This window comes from Coturnix japonica, chromosome 2 (assembly GCF_054131305.1).
Source record: "Coturnix japonica strain WE chromosome 2, WE-NBRP24, whole genome shotgun sequence".
Taxonomy (NCBI): domain Eukaryota; kingdom Metazoa; phylum Chordata; class Aves; order Galliformes; family Phasianidae; genus Coturnix; species Coturnix japonica.
Genome location: NC_140664.1, coordinates 108,278,190 through 108,297,445, shown reverse-complemented (window position 1 = coordinate 108,297,445; position 19,256 = coordinate 108,278,190). Strand labels below are relative to the sequence as shown.

Here is a 19,256-nt window from a genome sequence, read left to right as displayed (position 1 = left end):
CTACATTCTCAGAAAGGGTGGTCAGGCACTGGAATGGGCTGCCCAGGGAGGTGGTGGGAGTCACTGACCCTGGAGGTGTTCAAGGAGTGACTGGATGTTGTATTGAGGGACATGGTTTAGTGGGAGCTGTTGGTAATAGGTGAATGGTTGGACTGGATGATCTTTTAGGTCTTTTCCAACCTTGGTGATTCTATGATTCTATTCTATGATTCTAAGAGTTTACATATTTCATACCGTGCACAAACTGATACTGTTATTCTAATACATGATCTCTGAAACAAAGAATTTAAGTTTAAAATAGGAAATTATTCTTACTAAAGCAACAGGAAGAACTACAGCAAGCTGAATGAGTGTGGCTCTTCAGCACACACCAGCTCTGTTCACGTTCTTGCTTCCCCTTCACTGCCCAATGCCAAGGGTGCCTTCAACTCCCTGGCCATCTCCTATAGCTATAAAGATAATAACTCCAGCCAAACCACAAAGACAAGTTCTGAAGTCTCCCTTTCTCTTCCTACTGCTATGCAGGAAAAAATAAATAAAAAGGAATGCGTGCACAATTTATAAAAGAAGGTCAGCTAAAACAAGATTGAATTACAAGAAAATAATTCTAGTGAGGGTTGGGGGGAGGGAAACACCATCCTTTTCACAGGACTCAGAAGCACCCGCCTGGCGCTAAGCACCTGGCCTGTTCAGGCCGAGTGTAAATGAGTCACACCATCTGTACTCACATTCAAAGGGGAGTCTGGCGAGATAGCACTGGAATCAAACAGCGACGTGACACTCAGTTCATAAAGCTACAAAGGCATTTAAGTTGGGGAGCAGACAAAGAGATACCGATTTGAGGACTATCCACTATAAGAGATGCTGAATGCTTGATTCACTGAAACTGTATTCGTAGAATTCTACCCAGTAATCTAAAAACACCTACAGAGTTGGGTATAACAATATTGCACCGGCAGATTAATGCTGTGCTTCACTTGAATACATCTATCCCATAGAAAAATGAAAAAGACAGTAGACATGGAAAGTAAATAGGTGTTAGCAAGAATTCATTCAGGAGCATCAACAACTCAAAGAGATGCTGTTTAGATAATCATTTGTTACAAAGGCAAGACAAAATGCACCGGGGTAAAGCAAAAGCAGAATCCACATGGGCAAGCAGTCATCTACATCGCGTTGTGCTGAGCAGCAGTGAGCACAGTAACCACATCAAAAGGAATGAGGATCTCAAATGTAGTGCAAGACTCAGCCCAGCGAGGGGAAAGGAAATCTCACCCAAAAGGATGACTCACAACAGAAGCAAGGGAAGGCAAATGACAAAGCACCTGCTATGTACCACAGAACCGTGGCACCAAGGTGTCATCCCCGAAGCACAGGAGTGCGGATGGCAGAACAGAATTCATGGCATCGATAACTACAGAGTAAAGGCTTATAAACAAAAAGTTAAAAAATACTGGAATAATGTGCACAGTTCTTTCCTTTTTCTTTTCAGAAGACTAGTAAACCTGAAGAATGTGGAAGGCAGAATTTAACAGCATTATTTTTGTTCTAATAAAAACACAAAACTAAGCTTTATTTTGGATCTCAGGAGATGCAGATCAACAGATTAAGCTGCCTAAAGTGCCACTCACCATCTTTTATTTCAGACCAGAATGACGATAAAGAACAATTCAGCCTAGAACAAACAAAGCTTATTCCTGATGGCTGCATTTAGACCGGTGCACCAAGTTCTCCCAAAGACATTCCTGTGTATCCCAAGAGCTGGGAGAGGGGAAGAGACACCCATCTGCTGTTCCAAAACTGTTGTGATGGTCTGATCATATTTATTCATAGCTTTAAGAAGCACAAAATCTACAATAAATTTAATACAGTGTCTCACTTCCTCCTAGTTTCCATGCCTTCATATAACTAACAAAGATTTGATTTATATTTTTAATCTTTAAAAGAAATCTGACCTGCTCATTACTATTCACTTGATCCTCTAGCTTTTTCCTCTGTTAAAATCAGGCATGCTATTTCAGATCATTTTGCAGGTCGTATTTATAGCACTTGCAATTCCCATCAGGTTTAGCAGCAGCAGCGAACTCACTTGGGTATCTGCCCTCAGTAATCACAGTTCACAAGCAGGTAGATGAATGTAAAACTAGAATCATTATTACTTATGTCCAGCTGTGAGCCAAGTTGATTGCAGAGGGGGTGAATGAACGGAAGGATGCTGTCGTACCATTTCCTGAATGACTTTACCTACTTATCAAGGACACCTGCTCCAAAGAGCTTCACAGAGAAACGAAATGGAAACTCAAACTGTTCCACTATGAATCAGCAGAACTGCCAGAGATCATGGCAAAGATCATATGATTTTTAAATAAAAGTAGATGCAAAAATAGATTTAAGAGCACGCTGTTCTGCTGTTGAATCCCATTTAATTATCTGCTATCCAGGAAAATAAAAAAAAGAAAGCGGAGCTTGAACAGCTCCCTGGCACAGCACAAGAGGTAAAACAATGAATCTGCGAGCTTGGCAATAGACTGCAAGTCCATGAAGCATCCCAAAAGACTTAAGTGAAAACACATGTTGATCCTCTGATGTTCAAACCAATATTAAAAATGAAAAATAACTAAGGCAGAAAGGGATCAAGATCCTCAAGAGATCCCGGAAGCCTTTACCTACATGTTATGTTATTTCAGTGTGTGCGCATGTATCTCTTAGAACAATAGCTGTACAGAAAGCCTATCAGCTTTACAACTTTTTATACCTGGGAAGGACACAGCCTTTTTTCTTTTCAATTGTTTAAAAACAAAACCAAACCAAACAAACCACCACCTACTGCAGCTCAGATATCATTTGAATGGCCCTCAGTTTTGCTTTTTACAATGCTTTCTAGCAAATACTTCATAACAGTTTAGAAAAAAAAGGAAGGCAAGCAGAGAATGAATTTTGATCTGATGCAAACGATAGAGGACAAATCAAAAGACAGACAATAGCACCGCTTCTTAAGCTGAAGGAACAAATCTTTAAATAGCATTTCGCACATCTTTTAGCAAGGTAATTATCTGGATAAAAATAAGGAAGCGTGCTATGAGTCACCACAGTTCATACATAAATCAACCCATCAAGAACACTCCCAGCCAGGAGGGACCGCTTAGAGCCCACAGCTACTGTTCAAAACTACTTTAGTAAGATCAGAAAAGAGCAATGCTCTGCGGCCTAACTGTCACTCATCACATTCAGAGAAGTCAGTACAGTTCAAGAAGTGATGTTCAGACACACTAAAACAGGAGAAGAAAACACGGTTTCAGAGACATGGATCCAAAGTTGCAAGCTGATAACCACTTCTGGCCACAGCAAATCACCCCTTGAAGATTACAGTTTGGCTTTGCAGAAATCTTACTGCTTGAAGCACAAGAGGATTTACACCAAGGAAGAGTTAAAAATTCCTCAGGTAATTAATACGGAACACTTTCTGGTAGGTAGTGATTGATCACATTTTGGAACATCCAGGGAAAAACAACCATTAAAAATCAGTATTGGATAGAGCAGAAAAGAGTAGTGCATGTTTAGGTACCTGCTAGGCCCATCAATAGTACTCAGAGGACAACAGCGCTGCAGTTACTGAGGGAATCTTGTACTTAATCATCAGAATTTAGTGTGGAAGTGTTATGACACAGCGAATAACAGAGCTTTACAGTCATTTCTCTACTACCCAGACCTTCTGAATCCTATTGACTATGTCTTCAAAGGTCATCTAGAAACGCAGTGTGTGTGTGTGTGTGTAGGGGGATGGGGGGTTAAGACAGAATCTGTGGAATAAGCAGCAATTTGAATAGACTCTGAGAGTCTGCAACTTCACACAAACATTCCCAGCACTGTGAATGCACATGACTTTTTCATTCTTATCTGCCTACAGACTACTGCTATAGGACAAAAACAGGGCTTTAAGGAGGGATACAACAAGAGTCAGAATCAACACTTTCTCTTCCAAATAAATTTAATTGAATTAAACACCTAAGATCCTGATACAGCTCGATGATCTATAGCTTTTATTTCCTTGAAATACAAGCTCCAACAAAGGGCAGATCAGCAGATCCAGAGGCACAGTTTCAGAGTACAGATGTAGCAGCACTCCACCTCAGAAGAGGCCCAAACCAGGCAATGACAGATCAAACATCTGAGCATAGCGTATGATTTACATTACTCAAGTCAGTGTGATTCAGTGGGAAATGCCAAGAATATTCCCATACACTTCACAACTTTTTTTTTTTCCTCAAAAAAAAAAAAAAAACAACAAAAAAAACAGCAGACCTTGCTCATTTATAGTTAACTTATTTTGTTAACTGAGCAGAATTCACTTCCAAAGTACATTTGATTATCTCCAAAAACCTATGTACAGTTGGATTTTAACTTGACAGACATGAATCCAAAGAGAATTGTGCCACATGCAAATTCAAGGTTTTCAGTTCTTCAGAGGTGGAGAGCAAGACTGGGGAAAGAAAAAGACTTTACAAACACAGAACCAAAGGGTGACTACTATCTAAGTCAGAGACCAAAGAAGAAACCTACAAAATGAATATTCCAGTGAATGCACCACACCTCTCTATAGCAGCAAAGCAATGCCACAACAATTTCTCCACCCTCAGTCCTAGAGAGCTTCAATCCATCCACAAGGAGGAGGCAAGAAGTTATGACTAAGTACTTCTTACTTAAGTCAGAATACACCGATTCCTTCACTGCCCAGGCTAACCTCTCTAATGCTGATGCTTCGTCAGAGCAAGACAGTGGATTGGTCTGACTGGGTCTGCCCTTCATCTAAACACAGGCAGAAACGTGTTGGAAAAGTAGTAGTAGACCAAGTAGTAGAACACCATGTTTTGTTTTGTAGTTTTGCCTTTTGGATGTGTTTAAATAACATGAAATAACAACTAAGATGTGCTAATTGATTAGCTTTTATTACTTGCACTGTACTTGTACTTGATTCATGACTCTGTCAGGGCATTTAATAAATACACGAGGTTAAAACAAACCATTTGAAGTTGTTTCAGTTATGCATGCCACTAATTAAGAAGTTTCCAAAAACATCCTGATTTGAGCAGATATTGTACGAAGGAATTACTATAGAGTTGTTTTATTAAAAAGCTGTTATCACTTGTGGTTAGTGATCAAGTCCACCCAAGTTTTAGGATTAACACAACTCTGTCAGCCTTTGCTTTATAAGACAAACTGTTCACTTCCTCAGCTTCTGGTTTTCAATGCTCAACAAAGCCAGTAAGAGAAGTAACTGTAAATAAAACACCATTTGTTCCAAGAGACTACTGTTGTCTACTGCTGCTTTCAAACTGCACTCTCGCTCCAACTTGCTTTAAGGGCTTTGCTCATGATTGCTGTTAGTGAAGCACTTCAAATTCAACTTTCTGGCAGCAAATAAACATGACTCCAATATTATTTTTGAATTGTTTGAATACCAATAGATATTATTTTTAGATCTTAATAGGTTACATCCGTGTATTTTCCTAATGTAACTTGTAAATCCTAAGTTTGCCTTGTCCTGCTCTTTACATCCTCAAGCAGAACACTCCCTCAGTGTTCCCACAATCCAAGCCAGTAAACCACACTGAAAACAGATTAACCTTTTGTCTAGTCTTATCATCAAGAACTGTAGTACAATCTAATACAAAAGCACAACAGAAAGTACTCAGTATGGGGTAAAATACGGGACATTAAGTACAGATCAGCAGAAAATCTTAGCACAAATGTCATTTGTAATGTTGGAACTTGTTTTTACCTGGCTTTACATGAATAGTCCCATAACACAAGTATTCTCAATGCTTTGCACACATTCAGTAACTTTCATTTATTTGAGTATAACAAACATTTTTCTCAAATTATGCCATCCTCACACACTAAACTTACAAAGAAAATCTAGGAGAATTTGCAACAGGACTCTTAGGCAAGACGATGTGCCCATTTTTTTTCCCTAAAACTAAGTTCTGTAGTTTCATCGCTGTTTATTCCATAAAACTAAACAAGAATTTATGCATGAACAGCCTCAACCACAACCAACTGAACTAAACAGCTTTGTACTGGGATCAAATCGGGAAACAGAATGAAGTGAGAAACTGTCCATCATGGCAAGGTTTTCAATAACGGTGATCTTAAATGCCCTCTTCATTGCTGACAAAAATATTTATGTAACATGCAACCTGGCTTAATTGATTATTTGTAGAGAAGTGACCAGTTGCTACTTTAGCTTATCTCAACTTACTCATTTTTCTAGCTGCATATTTTCTGACTTGATATTCCCCTGCTCTTAGCATGTACCTCTGTGCTGGGAGATATGGGAATCACTAGTCACAACAGGCGTGACTCAAAGCTGTCACTGGACAGTGTCCAAGAACTAGCAGAGCTGCTCACAGAAGCACATAAGGGATGATAGAAGCTGAAGGGCTTTCTGTCCATACAGTTTCTGTGAGGGAACTTTGCAGTCCATGCTAACCAAAGTAATCAATTCCTCCCCTCCCTTCTCACCACTCTGCAGAGGAAAAGCAGAGGCAACTGCTCAAGCTCAGCTGCAACCAAATATCAAATCATATATGGCCTTTGGGAAAAGATTAGAAGCCAAGCAAGTTTCAATCATTATTGTTAGAGACTTTGCTAATGGGAGAAAAAAAATCAACAAAACAAACAAGGGAGAAGCATGTCATTACATTTCACCTACATTAGGAAATGTGTTTCCTTTCACCCAGCTTTAAAGATTAGGGTTCATTCAAGTAATATATTCCATTCCTCCATGCCACACAATGGCCTTCCCTACACCAGCAAGTATCCGATTTCCATCTCCTATCTGTCACCTGAAGATGTTCACCTTCACTGAGGTAGATAATTTCCAAGCTGCATAATCAGCAGTTTGGGCTTTTAATGGCCATGAGGATGATCAGAGGGCTGAAGCACTTCTACAGGGACAGACTGAGGTAGCTGGGCTTGTTCAGCCTGGAGAAGAGAAGGCTGCAGGGAGTCCTCACTGAAGTCTTCCAATACTCAGAGGAAGCTTATTATAAACAAGAGGGAGACTGACTTTTTATGCTGTCTGAGAGTGATAGGATGAGGGAAAATGGCTTTAAACTAAAAGAGGGGAAATTTAGATTAGATATTAGAAATAAGTTATTTACTAAGAGGGCAGCGATGCACTGGCAGAGCTGCCCGGATAAGCTGTGGATGCACCATCCCCAGAGACACTCAAGGCCACGTTGGATGGGGACCTGAACTAGATGGACTCTAAGGTCCCTCCTAAACCCAAGCTATTCTATGATTCTATAAGCAAACCTATCCTCACGTTTCTTGTCTGTGCTGAGCCCTGCTTGTTGCTACTCATTATCATTGTTACTATCAGCAGTAAGACAAGACAGTGCAAATACACAGCAACCAAACACGGCTTGCAATGCAGTCACACAATGTTGGGAGGAGTCACACATTAGTTGGGAGGATTGGCTGACACGCCTGAAGGCTGTGCTGCCATTCAGCGAGACCTGGACAGGCTGGAGAGCTGGGCAGTAAGAAACCGGATGAGGTTTAACAAAAGCAAGTGTAGAGTCTTGGACCTGGGTAGAAATAATTGCATGCACCAGTACAGGCTGGGGGATGACCTGATGGAGAGGAGCTCTGCTGAGAGGGACCTGGGTGTCCTGGTGGACGACAGATTAACCATGAGCCAGCAGTGTGCCCTTGTAGCCAAAAAAGCCAATGGCATACTGGGGTGTATTAAAATGAGCATGTCCAGCAGGTCGAAGGAGGTGATCCTCCCCCTCTACTCTGCCCTGGTGAGGCCTCATCTAGAATATTGTGTCCAGTTCTGGGCTCCCCAGTACAAAAAAGACAGGGATCTCTTGGAAAGAGTCCAGCGGAGGGCCACTAAGATGGTGAAGGGCCTGGAGCATCTCCCCTATGAGGAGAGACTTAGGAACTGGGTCTGTTTAGCCTTGAGAAAAGAAGGCAGAGAGGGGACTTGATCCAGGTTTATAAATACCTGAGGTGTGGGAGCCATAGTGGTGAGGCTGGTCTCTTTTCAGTAGTGCGTGGGGACAGGACTAGGGGTAATGGGATGAAACTACAGCATGGGAAGTTCCGCACGAATGTGTGCAAGAACTTCTTTACAGTGAGGGTGACGGAGCACTGGAACAGGCTGCCCAGGGAGGTGGTGGAGTCTCCTTCTCTGGAGATATTCAAGACCCGCCTGGACGCCTTCCTGTGTGACATGGTGTAGGGAGCCTGCTTTGGCAGGGGGGTTGGACTCGATGATCTCTAGAGGTCCCTTCCAACCCCTACAATTCTGTGATGTGTTGTGTTCCAGGTGAGTCTGGCAATTTCAACAGGCACTTTGTGCCACTGCTCCACTTCACAGCCGTGCTGTGCTCGCCTCTTGCAACAGCTAATGAAATCCTCAGGTCACACCATCCCCACAATTCCACATTTACTTATATTTTTCTTCAATTACCCATCCTACTTGAGCAAGCGGCATCAAGCAACATAAGGGAAACATTGACGGGCACTGTAGCCATCATACATTTAAAAAAAGACCCAAGGACTCCTATGGAGTATAGACCTCCTCAGAGGTCTGCAATGGAGCAGAGATCTTTCCACAGATACATCCATTCCATCTTTGGGTTCCTCCAGCTGTAACTGACTGTTGGTGCACAACACAGCTCCAAGCCCAGGGATTTATTTCTGGTCATTTGGAGGGGCACACAGCCAGGTCTCTGCTGAGCCGCACCTCCAACGTGACTCTGCGACACCTCCAGTGAGCAGGAGATGGCACTGCTAATGGCAGGATGGCAGGCGGCCCATTCCCAGACACTGCTGGCACTGCCATTCTTCCTAGCACTCTCACAGATAATATTTCTTCCTCTTATGTAAGTTCCATGGAAGAATGTCATAGAAGGAAATGTATCTTAGTGCTCCCCGAGGCCGAGGGTCGGGTGTTGACACAGGAAACCAATGCAGTATCCTAAATGCCTACGGTCATTTCTTCAGTCACTGCAATGGAAACAGTGCCCTACAGGTGTGGCTTATGTTGAAATACTGAGATGGAATGAATGTTTTTAACTGTCAAGCTGATGTTTCTACAAAATTTTGCAACTACCCATGGGTACAGAATCAGGAATTACGATATTTCAGCTTAGATGCCGGAATTTATTCTGTAATAACCTATGAAATATGTATAATACTTTAATGATTACTAAAACCAATTTAACACGTATGTGGTGTGCAGGAATTTTATTGAGCTTCCAGGCAAACCTGCAACTGAACTGCTGAAATGTAAACTACAAAGAATATCATTTTTCAAGTAATTCTGTCTTGTTAAGCGTTGCATGCAGCCTTGCCTTATTTTTGCAGCTAGATTTACCCTTCTAAAAGTACAAATTTGATAAACAGGTGGTTACTACTGGATTAGGAATGATGCAAGTCAGTAATAGCATTTGTAACATTGCAGGTGTCAGGGAAGTGAGAAGATAAACAGCTCTTCTGCAAGTTCCCCCTTAATACTGAAAACCATCCCCTCGAATGAAAGAAGACTATTCAAAAATGCAACAGAAAGGGCAGTGCTGTACAACAAAATGCTGCTCCTGGAACTGAGATGGGCACGAAAAAGAAATGAAAGCTATCAGTATCAATACAGAGTTCTAATTTGGCAGAGAGATTGCACAGCATCACAATATTAAGCTTAATAACTCTTTTTATTGATCTTTACGTTTTAGCAAATACAGAAAGAATTGAACGAAAGTCTGCTGTTACAAAGGAATGGATCAAGAGACAAGACACGGAATTACAGCTACATGCTATTTCTGAAGTCTATTTATACCATGACTTGGGACACTCTACTAATTCAAAACAACGGGCAACAATATAGCCAGAAAAACAAGGCTATCATTTTGCTTTTCTTCCTACCAACAATACCTTGTGTGGTGACACTGGTGAGATACTGAAGTTTTAATAGAGGTACAGAAAAAGGAAGACACCATACAGAGATATGAGGAAGGACAAAGATATCAAGTAGCCATGATGGACAGCCAGACCTTCCACAGACCCCCTGCCTACTATTAAGAGCAACAGACAGAAACAGATGACCTAGAGATGAGACAAGAAAGGACCGAATGTCAATTACCCCAGCATTACAGAAAACCAAGACTACAGTGATGGATTTAAATGGCTACATTATGAATTAGTTACAGATTACATCAGCATATAAATAACGACAGAACCTCCTGAAAGCATTCTTTTTTCCCCCCAGTTCTACTGTCAAGTGGTTCTTTCATCTATGAGCAGATCCGTGGGCTCTTGAGCTGCTTGCCACTCCATGACCGACTCCTGAATGGAAGCATCAACTCCCTCCCCATTAGAGCTAACAACGCTAGAAGACTCACAACAAAATCTTGGAACAAAACACTCATCTCTTTATGGTTGCTGAAAGTTCTGTAAGCTCTGAACAGGCTTCTTTTGGCCTCAGCGCTCTAACTATGGCAAGTTCATTCTCGTTTTGCTCTGCTTGCTTGCGTCCGCTCACGTCATTCATTAAGGTACTACCATCACTTCTTCAAATCCAGATGGACTCTCACTTCCTTCTCCGCAGCAAACCAAAGTGAAGTGTAGGATTTCACTGCAGAACAAGAGCAAACCTGAACTTCAAGCATGGCTACGGGATGACCAACATTAACTTGCAAGCCACTGGAGTTAGGGAGGTCATTAAGTGACAGTTTGCTGTTTTAAAGTAAGGAAACCTGAAGCAATTAGGACAGCTTCACTGCAGTTCAAGGCACTGAAATGGGCTGAAGCATTCAAACAGGCTTAATAAGAATCAGTTTACAATCAAGAGGCATTATCTTGCTACCCAGTGGCAGAAATGCTCATCTCCCCCATCCCAGTAAACACTGTTCTCAAGTTTATCAACATAAGCATAAGTAAAAGGGTTTTTGTTGTTGCTGATTTGTTTTACCCCAAACCCTCACTTTTAAAAACACACAGACCCTTGTTTCACAACTCTCAAATTCAAATATAAGTCAGTGAGAAAAGTGTTTGCATGTCCAGGCTGCCCTAAACTGGTGGGCTTTCAGTTCATGCATACAGTGTTCTACTTCACTCAATTTGTATATGGACCAGCAGGTTTGTAGCTGTGACTACTTAATGTAATAAGTAATAATAAGTGAGAACGTAAGATTACATTCAATCCACAATAAAGACGATTCCACTATTATGGAAGTCATTAGCTGCTTCAGCTAACAAGCAGCTCCTCAATCTGCAGGAATGCTGCACGCCAACTATTTTGCCCATCACTGCCCATGTTTCCTTTCTGTCTCTCTACACCCACCCAGCTGGCTGCAGCAGCCTCAGCAGCCTTTCTCTCCCAACTACTCAGTACCACCACCCTTGCATCAGAGCTGGTTTTTGTACCAAAATGTGGCAGAGCTTTACTTCTCTATAGCTCAGCAACGCCTGAACAATCACAGCCAAACTAACAGGGTTAACAGGTATATTGCCACCGCCTGGCAAGCACGCTACTGTCACTGCAAGGGAGATAATAACAGAGCCTGATGTTTTGGAGCATAAGTACTAGGATTCCGTTTTCATTTGCACAAAAGATAAATGCCAAGACACCTCATTTCAGATATATCCTCAAACACCAGATTAGAACTTGTCCTCAACCCCCAACAAAGAAAGAAAACAAAACCCCAAGAATCAACACCAAAAGCACTAAGCAATGGACTGCTGTTTATCTTTTCTTTATTGAAGTATGCCATTTGTATTATGATATACGGTACTTAAACGCAAACATTATAAATAACTTGGAAATGGTTAGTCACTGTAACTAAGGCAACGAGTCTCCCACTCAATTGCCAGAAATAGGAGTAGAGGAACAGAGGTAAGAACAAAATAAAAAGTTGGCAGGAGCAAGGAAACAAATGATCAAATATTAGTTTGACCTCAGGAAGGCCCAGCTGAATGGATATTAAATAAATAAAATGTAGACAGCAGCTAAAAAACAAAGCAGCTGCCAAAAGATGAAGTAAAGGCTATTGAGCGCATGGTACCAGAGGTATTTCATTTCAGAGTCCTCTTGATCCACGGTCCATTTCGGTGAATGGAAGCAAGGACAGATATTTGGGAATCTAACGGTCCACACCAGACAACAGGGTGTCAGCAGTGCTCCGTCTCCAAGAGGGAGCATCAGCTTCCACACAAAAGGAAGTTGCTTCTTCACAGGCAGAGGACGCTTCCCTCATTTTTTCCCACTGCCATTAGCCTCCAAGTAACGATCACAAACCTTTGATGCAATCTACATGAATAGACCTTTATACCCTCGCAGAAAGCCACCCAGCTAACAGGATCTGCCACAAGGATCAGACCGCAGAATCAAGGCTTGCTTTGTTTCTCACCAACCTTTTTTTTTTTCCTTGCTGAGTTTATTTTCCTTGCTGAGAAGAACTGCTTTGTCACAAGTCAGGAGGGCCCAAGTTATCATCAAGGAATCTGATCCCCTAATAAGAACAAACTGTAAACCAGGTTCTCTCAGCACATCCTAATGTAAGAGCTGGTAATTGCTTCGAATAACAAGATAAATTGAGTTCCAGCTTCTCAAAGTTTTCCACCAATTAAAGAAACGTATCTTTTCAATACACACAAGTTCATAACCTGGGAACACAAGAATTAGCAGCCGGCATAAGGTACCCTGATAAGTACAACTTCCCAGTTTACCTTGTATAACGTCAGAGCAGATCAGTGCAAGTTTTAGGAAGAATTTATGAGAGAATAGACAAGGTGTGAAGAGCGGTTCTGTCTTTCCAAGAGCCTCTCAGAAGTAATGGTTTAAATAACGTTCTAACCTGAACAGAACTTCTACAAATAACGTAAACAAATATCTCATTAATCCGTGCCATAACAGAACTCATAGAGCAATACCAGGCAGTCCCACTCCCACCGCGTCCATCCCTCCAGCCGCAGCTCCTTTTCATCACCACAGGAGACCATTGCTCCCCTCAGCGTAACAAGGAACTAGTTGGGACATTTATTCTTGGCATGAACTCCAAAAGACGCTGGCAGTAATGAAAATAGCAACCATAGAGGCATTCAGAGCCTTCACTATGACACTGCAAACATTTGTTCAACTGCCAATTGAACGAGATCCATCTTAGCTAAGAGAAAGATATAAATGAGCCATAAAGAAGTCAGTACTCTCAGTGTTCAAGGACTTTTCAAGATAAGTGGTCACCAATATCCTCATGCATTTCCTGTTCATACTCTGGTCCCTTCCACTCACATCTGAATTATAGGAATAAAAGCACCTCCTCAAGTACAGGCTAGAAGTTATACAAAGAAACCCCACATATATTCAAAGAAACCCCACATATATTCATTTTGAATGCCCACTATTATAAGCCGTAAAAGTGATAGAAAATAATCTTAAAATCCATGGAAAGGGGGAAATACATCATTAAAATTAAAAGGAAAAAAAAAAATGGTGGTTTGTGAACTGTAACGATGCTCCATCCAATGACCTTCACCACAAACAGTGGCAATATTAAAGAGGAAAAAAAAAATCAGCTGGAATTTACCTGTGGTGGGAAAGCATTGAACACACCTACAGTGTGACTGAGTAACTGATCCTGAGGACGCACAGAGGCAGCTGTGCAGGGCTGACAGGGCTTGCATACAAGAGATCAAGGCACACCATTAGGAAGACTCAAAGGCAAGCCACTTCTTCCTCTCCCCTCTCCAAAAGGTCTGATAAAACATCAGCAAGCTGCAGAGCTTCAAGATGAAACACAACTTTCTTTATAGCCTCCCTCTGTCATTTGGCATTTTTGTAGTTAGAGAAGCTTTGCGCCTACAAGAACCTGGTATACAAGTGCCAATGAAGACAGTATGAAGGCAAGGAAACAAAAGAGAAAACAACCTAATCACAACGTACTTGCATTTTTCATCTCTACACTGAGCAGCTTAACCTGAGCTGACAGAACTTTGTACATCTCCTTCATCCACTGCTACATGTCTGACACCACACAGCAAACCAGCAGCCATGAGAAGAGTGACCAGCTTCCATCATGATTGTGCTTCCTAACCCAGAGTTAAACAGTTCTCTGCTGAGCAGTACAGGCACAAACTCTGCTCAATTTAGTTTCACCTAAATGTCTGCAGCTATGGCTTATGGGTTTTTTTATATAACACCACTTGAAAGCAAACAAGTCACTTCAGAAATTACTCCCGAACTCAGAGAAACACTCCCAGCTCATAAGGATGCAAAAGCAGGAAAGCTCAGGCAGTGACAAACCTGTAGAGAACACAGGCTGCCTTTTGAACCCAAGAAGGTTCACTCAGTGCACAGAAAGCCTTTCTTCTCAAAGTTAACTGTATCAAGCCACCTTGCAAAGATAACCAAATATTTGACTTTCACAAAGACATTAAGCATCTGCAGGATCAAAGTCTTGTTTATCAGGCTATTGAGTCAATTAAATTAACTCCAAGCAGAGCAGGGATTCCATCCTGTGAGCTCATTTGGGAAAGAGCATTTCTCACCTCATCACAAGTTCTCCAGTGCTGCTTTTACACTGACTTGCAGTAATCTCAACTGAGCAGCAAGCAAACAACCTCAGCTGATTGTATGCCCCCATCCCCAGCAAAAAACCTGACGCTGAATTAATACAGAGCACTTCCTGACCATCAAAGAACAAAACCAACAGACTGACATTGATTTGGGGGGGAAAAAAACCACACAAAAAAACAAGTCTAGCAAATTCCACACCAGTAACACTTTATTTATCAGATCTTTTGTTAAAGACAGCTATTAACCTAATGTAGGAGGAAGTTTGCCAGTCACTTTGTACTAGCTGAACACTGCCAACCCCAGGGCAGCCTTGACATTGCCCCAAGCAAACAGCCACCACTGAAGGGAAGACTCACCGCACAGACTACACACACACGTGACTATTTCCTTTATTCTAAACCAACACAGCAGCATGGAGTACGTGCTTCAAGTAAACAAGGAGCACTGAAGATAAACTCCTTTGCGTTCATGTAGTAACCAGGCTGGCTTTTAGCACGAGCAGGTGGCATCAGAATCTTAGTGTAGCATTAATCCCGATGCCAAGACATTCTGCAGCACACTGCGCTACAGCACTGACCTGGAGGAGCTCCCTGCAATCAGCAAAGCAGAATAACTTCAACGTGACTCCTAACAACTCTTAAGAAAGCAAACAGTCGATTCGATAGTACTTGAAACTGAAGTTCTTCATCCAAAATAAAAGAAGTTAAAAATTAGCAACAATACAAACAAGCTGACAGTCACTTCCTAAACCCCTTATGTGGGAGAAACACCACATCCTTACTGTAATCTTTCAGTATTACTGTTAACTCCTGCCATGTTTAACAGCTTCTGGTCTGCAGTCACTGACTCCAGGCACTCAGGAGCAATCCAGCTGCTGCAACAACCACTCCCCCTTTAAGAGCAGCGCTCTCCTCCCTCCTTCCTGCTTTTACCTTTCAGCCCTCGAAGTGACAGAGCACTTCCCAACACACCAGAGTAAACACGTAGAAACTAAAAGCCTGATAGACGTGACTGTCAGCACAGGGGTTGTAGCGGTCAGTAATACGGGATCCTTCCCCAAAGGAAAGTTCTGAAGCGCAGCGTGCTCACATTAATGCAGGGACGGTGTAGGTTCAGCTGCTTATTCCATAAGAGCTACTTCCAGGAGAGCCGTGCCGCTCGCTTTGGCCAGGAGGGCTTATTTCCCAGCCGAGCTGAGCGGCGCTCATTTCAGCAGCCCGCCTTCCGTAGGAAAGCTGCATTCAACCACAAAGAGAAACCCAACGAAAACACTGCACAACACGCTTCATTCATAGCTGGAGCTGTGGCAGAGCGGAGCAGGCAGCCTCTCGTTTCAGGAGCTCACAGCCCCGGCCGCACCTCGCCGAATCCGTAGGCACAGGTGCTCATGCGGTGCGCAAGGACACGGCTCCAAGTTGCTCGCCACGTTTCGGGGCTGAGGCGCGACAAGGGCGTCCCCTCCCACCTTTGTATCGCACCGCGCCGCAGACAATAGGTGGGACGGGGCGCCGAGCGCAGCCCGCCGCTTCGGGGGCGAACAAAAGAGAGGGCGCCGGCCGAACAAAGCCGAGCGGAGCGGGCGGCTCACCCCGCACCTGCGGCCGCGAGGCGCCGCTCCTGCTCCTCCCCGCAGCACAGCGCGGCCCGGCGGGGAGAGCGGAGCCACCTGTTAGGCCCGACCCGGCCCGGGCACGGCACACGGCGGCTCCCCGCCCCGCGGCCGTGCTTTCTCGCGGCCGCCCCGCGCACCCACCTGCTCGCGGAGTTTAAGGAACACCATGGCGAGGCCGCCGCCGCTCCTCCCGCAACCGCCGCCGCCTCCGGCCGCCAACGGCTCGGCCCCGCGCCCCGCCCCGCTCTCCGGCCACACCCCCCTCCTCGCCCGCCGCTGCGGCCGCCGGCGCCACCCCGCGACCGGGCCCGGCTCAGTCAGAGCGGGCGGCGAGGAACCAGGGCCCGCCCACGGCCCCGCCACTACGGGAGTCCCCTGCGCCAAACGCCCGCTCGCCGCGCCACAAAGAGCGCTTCCGATTGGCTCCTAAAAGGCGGGGCGATGTAAGGGCGGCGCTGGTTGGCGGGAAAGGCGAGGCGGCGCGGTTCGTTCTTTGGGCCGTTGTGGTGCTGTGTCTCTATACGAGGTTATGGCTGATGGGGTTTGTGATCTGCCTTCGCAGGTCACACAGTAGGAAACTACACAGGTGTCCCTTAGGAACACGAGCAGAGAGTCTTATTAACACTGATATGCAAACACACCGACATTTCTGGCCACGTTCTGAATGTAAATGTGCAGAAGTACGAATTCTCTGCAGCACCTTTAAAATTGGTTTGTAAATGATTAGCAGCGTGCTGCTCCATTTCAGCTCCCGTTAATGTTAATGCTCAATCTTGGTGCTGTAATCTATCCTGCAGAGTGTAACACTACCCGGCGTTTTAAAGATAGGAGCGTATGTGCTGCACTGAAATACATAATGGGATTGCATGGAAGAGACCTTGTCCTGGAGATGTTCTGTGAACTCATCTGAAATGCATTCATGATTTATTTAGTTTGTCAGTGATGCCTGTATGCATAACCCTTTTTAACCAAGGGTTCCAGCCCCAGCAAAGTTGATATTTATTACTTTTTGTTGTTGTTGTTGCTATTCTTCTGCACGGGTAAACAGACGCAGAGGTCAACAGGCTGAGACAAGGTCATGGAGTGAGTCACCACCATGGCTAGGAATAGAAGCCAGGAGACCTGATTGCCACTGCCCTCCTCCAGCAGCTATCGTGTGCTCCTAAATCATAGCAGGGCTACATTTATTTTTACACACAGTGTGTCTGAAATCAATACTATTTCATAATTTCCGATGCATTTATCTTTATGACCCCAAATCAGCATCGCGAGCCTTCCAATGGAAGCCATACTCACTTTATAACGGTATGCTGGGATCGTCTTCATAGGGGTTTCTTTTACACATGATCTGGCTCATTTTATTCATCAAAATCTATAACAGTCAAGGTTTTGTAATTCCCAGAGATTACATTTTGAATCATTGGCTGTTCATAGTTACAGATTGTAATGGAAACTTATTGAATATGATAATGGCCTCATCAATCAAATGTCATCGATTGGCATTTGTAAAGCACCATTACAGATGCTCATTTGAGCGATTTCATCTCAGTTTAGTACAGAGACAGAAGAGAGGGAACACTTGTCCCCTTCTTACTCAAAATGTTAATTTTATATCTGAGGAAAAACAGGGCAAACACAACTGTCCTTGGCACATTCAGCAAATGGCAGGGGCCTGCTCAACAACTGTAAGCTCCTGCCACTCACACATTCTAAGGCAAATTCCAATTAAAAAAAATGGGAGAAAACAGAAAATAAGGAATATGTATGTTCCATATATATATGGAATTTGCAACTAGCAAGAAATTGTGTAATTGCCTTTATTTTATATGGGAAAGTGTGAGGCCTTTGAAGGATGGGCTTTGTGTGCCTTTATGCTGCACATTACCATACCTATGGGTAAAAAGCATTTATTTATTTATTTATTTATTTATTTACAGAGGTAACTTGAACTTACATATTACAGTTCTTGGTTGCTTAGGATTTCTTCCCATTTGAATAACAGGCAACTTCTTTCTCCATAAAACTATTTTATCTTTTTCAGCAGGATAAGGTTGACTCTAAAGAAGGCATAAGTAAGGTGTTAAGGACACTGGGCCTGAGTCTAACTCTTATACAGAGCCATTTTTATAATTTTATAAATTTTATAATTTATATATAAATTTATATAATTTTATAATTAGAAGATTTGGATCTTCTTATGGTTTCATTGTATGATATGTCTCAAAACTGTCCAGACATGACTGAAGAATTTGTACACCACTGCAAAGGTAGTTATAAAATAATGATTAGTTGTAAAGCTAAAAAAGAAAGAGAGAGAAAAAAAAAAGAAGACATAAATTGTACCCTTAAATCTGACTCCAAGCTAAGAGAACTTTCTGTGTTGCAGTCAGCCCTTAAATGGGGTCTAGGAGAGGTTACAGCCAGGCTTCGTCCCTTCTGGTCACACAGCTGAATTGCCTTCACCTGTGCTCCCATGGCTGATGCAGTGCTCGCTTCAGGTGATCAATCAGAGGTTCAGGCCATGACTCAACAGTTCCCATACAAGTGTAAATGGGGAACGTGTCCCCCATGGTAAAGATGGATGAAGATGAATAGAAGCTTGTTTTACTAATATTATAGTTGCAGAGGTAGTGGTCAACTTTCTCAACTCTCATTCCTCTCCAAGTGGCAAATATAAAGAAAAGTGCAGCAACTAGACATGCACATTCCCACCTACTAATAATTTATTGCATGCTGCCATTTCATGTAAATGTCTATTACACATAACAACGTGGCAATGCAGCTGCTTTGCAATATATTGAGAACCTAAATAGGCCTTTTGTGTTCACAAAATACTTGTGCCCCATTAAGACCCCTTAATTGCTACAGTACAGAGCTTTTCACTGTGGAAAAACAATGACTGTACACCCGTTGTTGAATATAGATTCTGTCAGAAGGAATATCTGTCTTTAAAAATGTGGTTTTATTCTCTTGAAGTACAATTTTTTTAATACTTTGATGACATCTATGAGGCTACAGCCACACAGATATGTATGTAAACTCTTCTCAGATTAATACTTT

The 19,256-nt window shown here is 42.9% G+C and overlaps 1 protein-coding gene across 4 annotated transcripts in view; it reads right to left on the bottom strand.

The window, feature by feature from the left end:
* Window positions 1–16,434, bottom strand: part of ANKRD28 (ankyrin repeat domain 28) — a 98,552-nt gene extending 82,118 nt beyond the window's left edge. For all 4 annotated transcript variants that reach the window (XR_014943623.1, XM_085540530.1, XM_015853704.3 and 1 more), the window contains exon 1: window positions 16,338–16,434. Coding sequence is in view for 1 of the 4 variants with exons in the window: in XM_015853704.3 (XP_015709190.1) it covers window positions 16,338–16,364 (27 nt within the window). In the remaining 3 variants the exon portion in view is untranslated. The remainder of the gene's footprint in view (window positions 1–16,337) is intronic.
* Window positions 16,435–19,256: the final 2,822 nt, after the last annotated feature.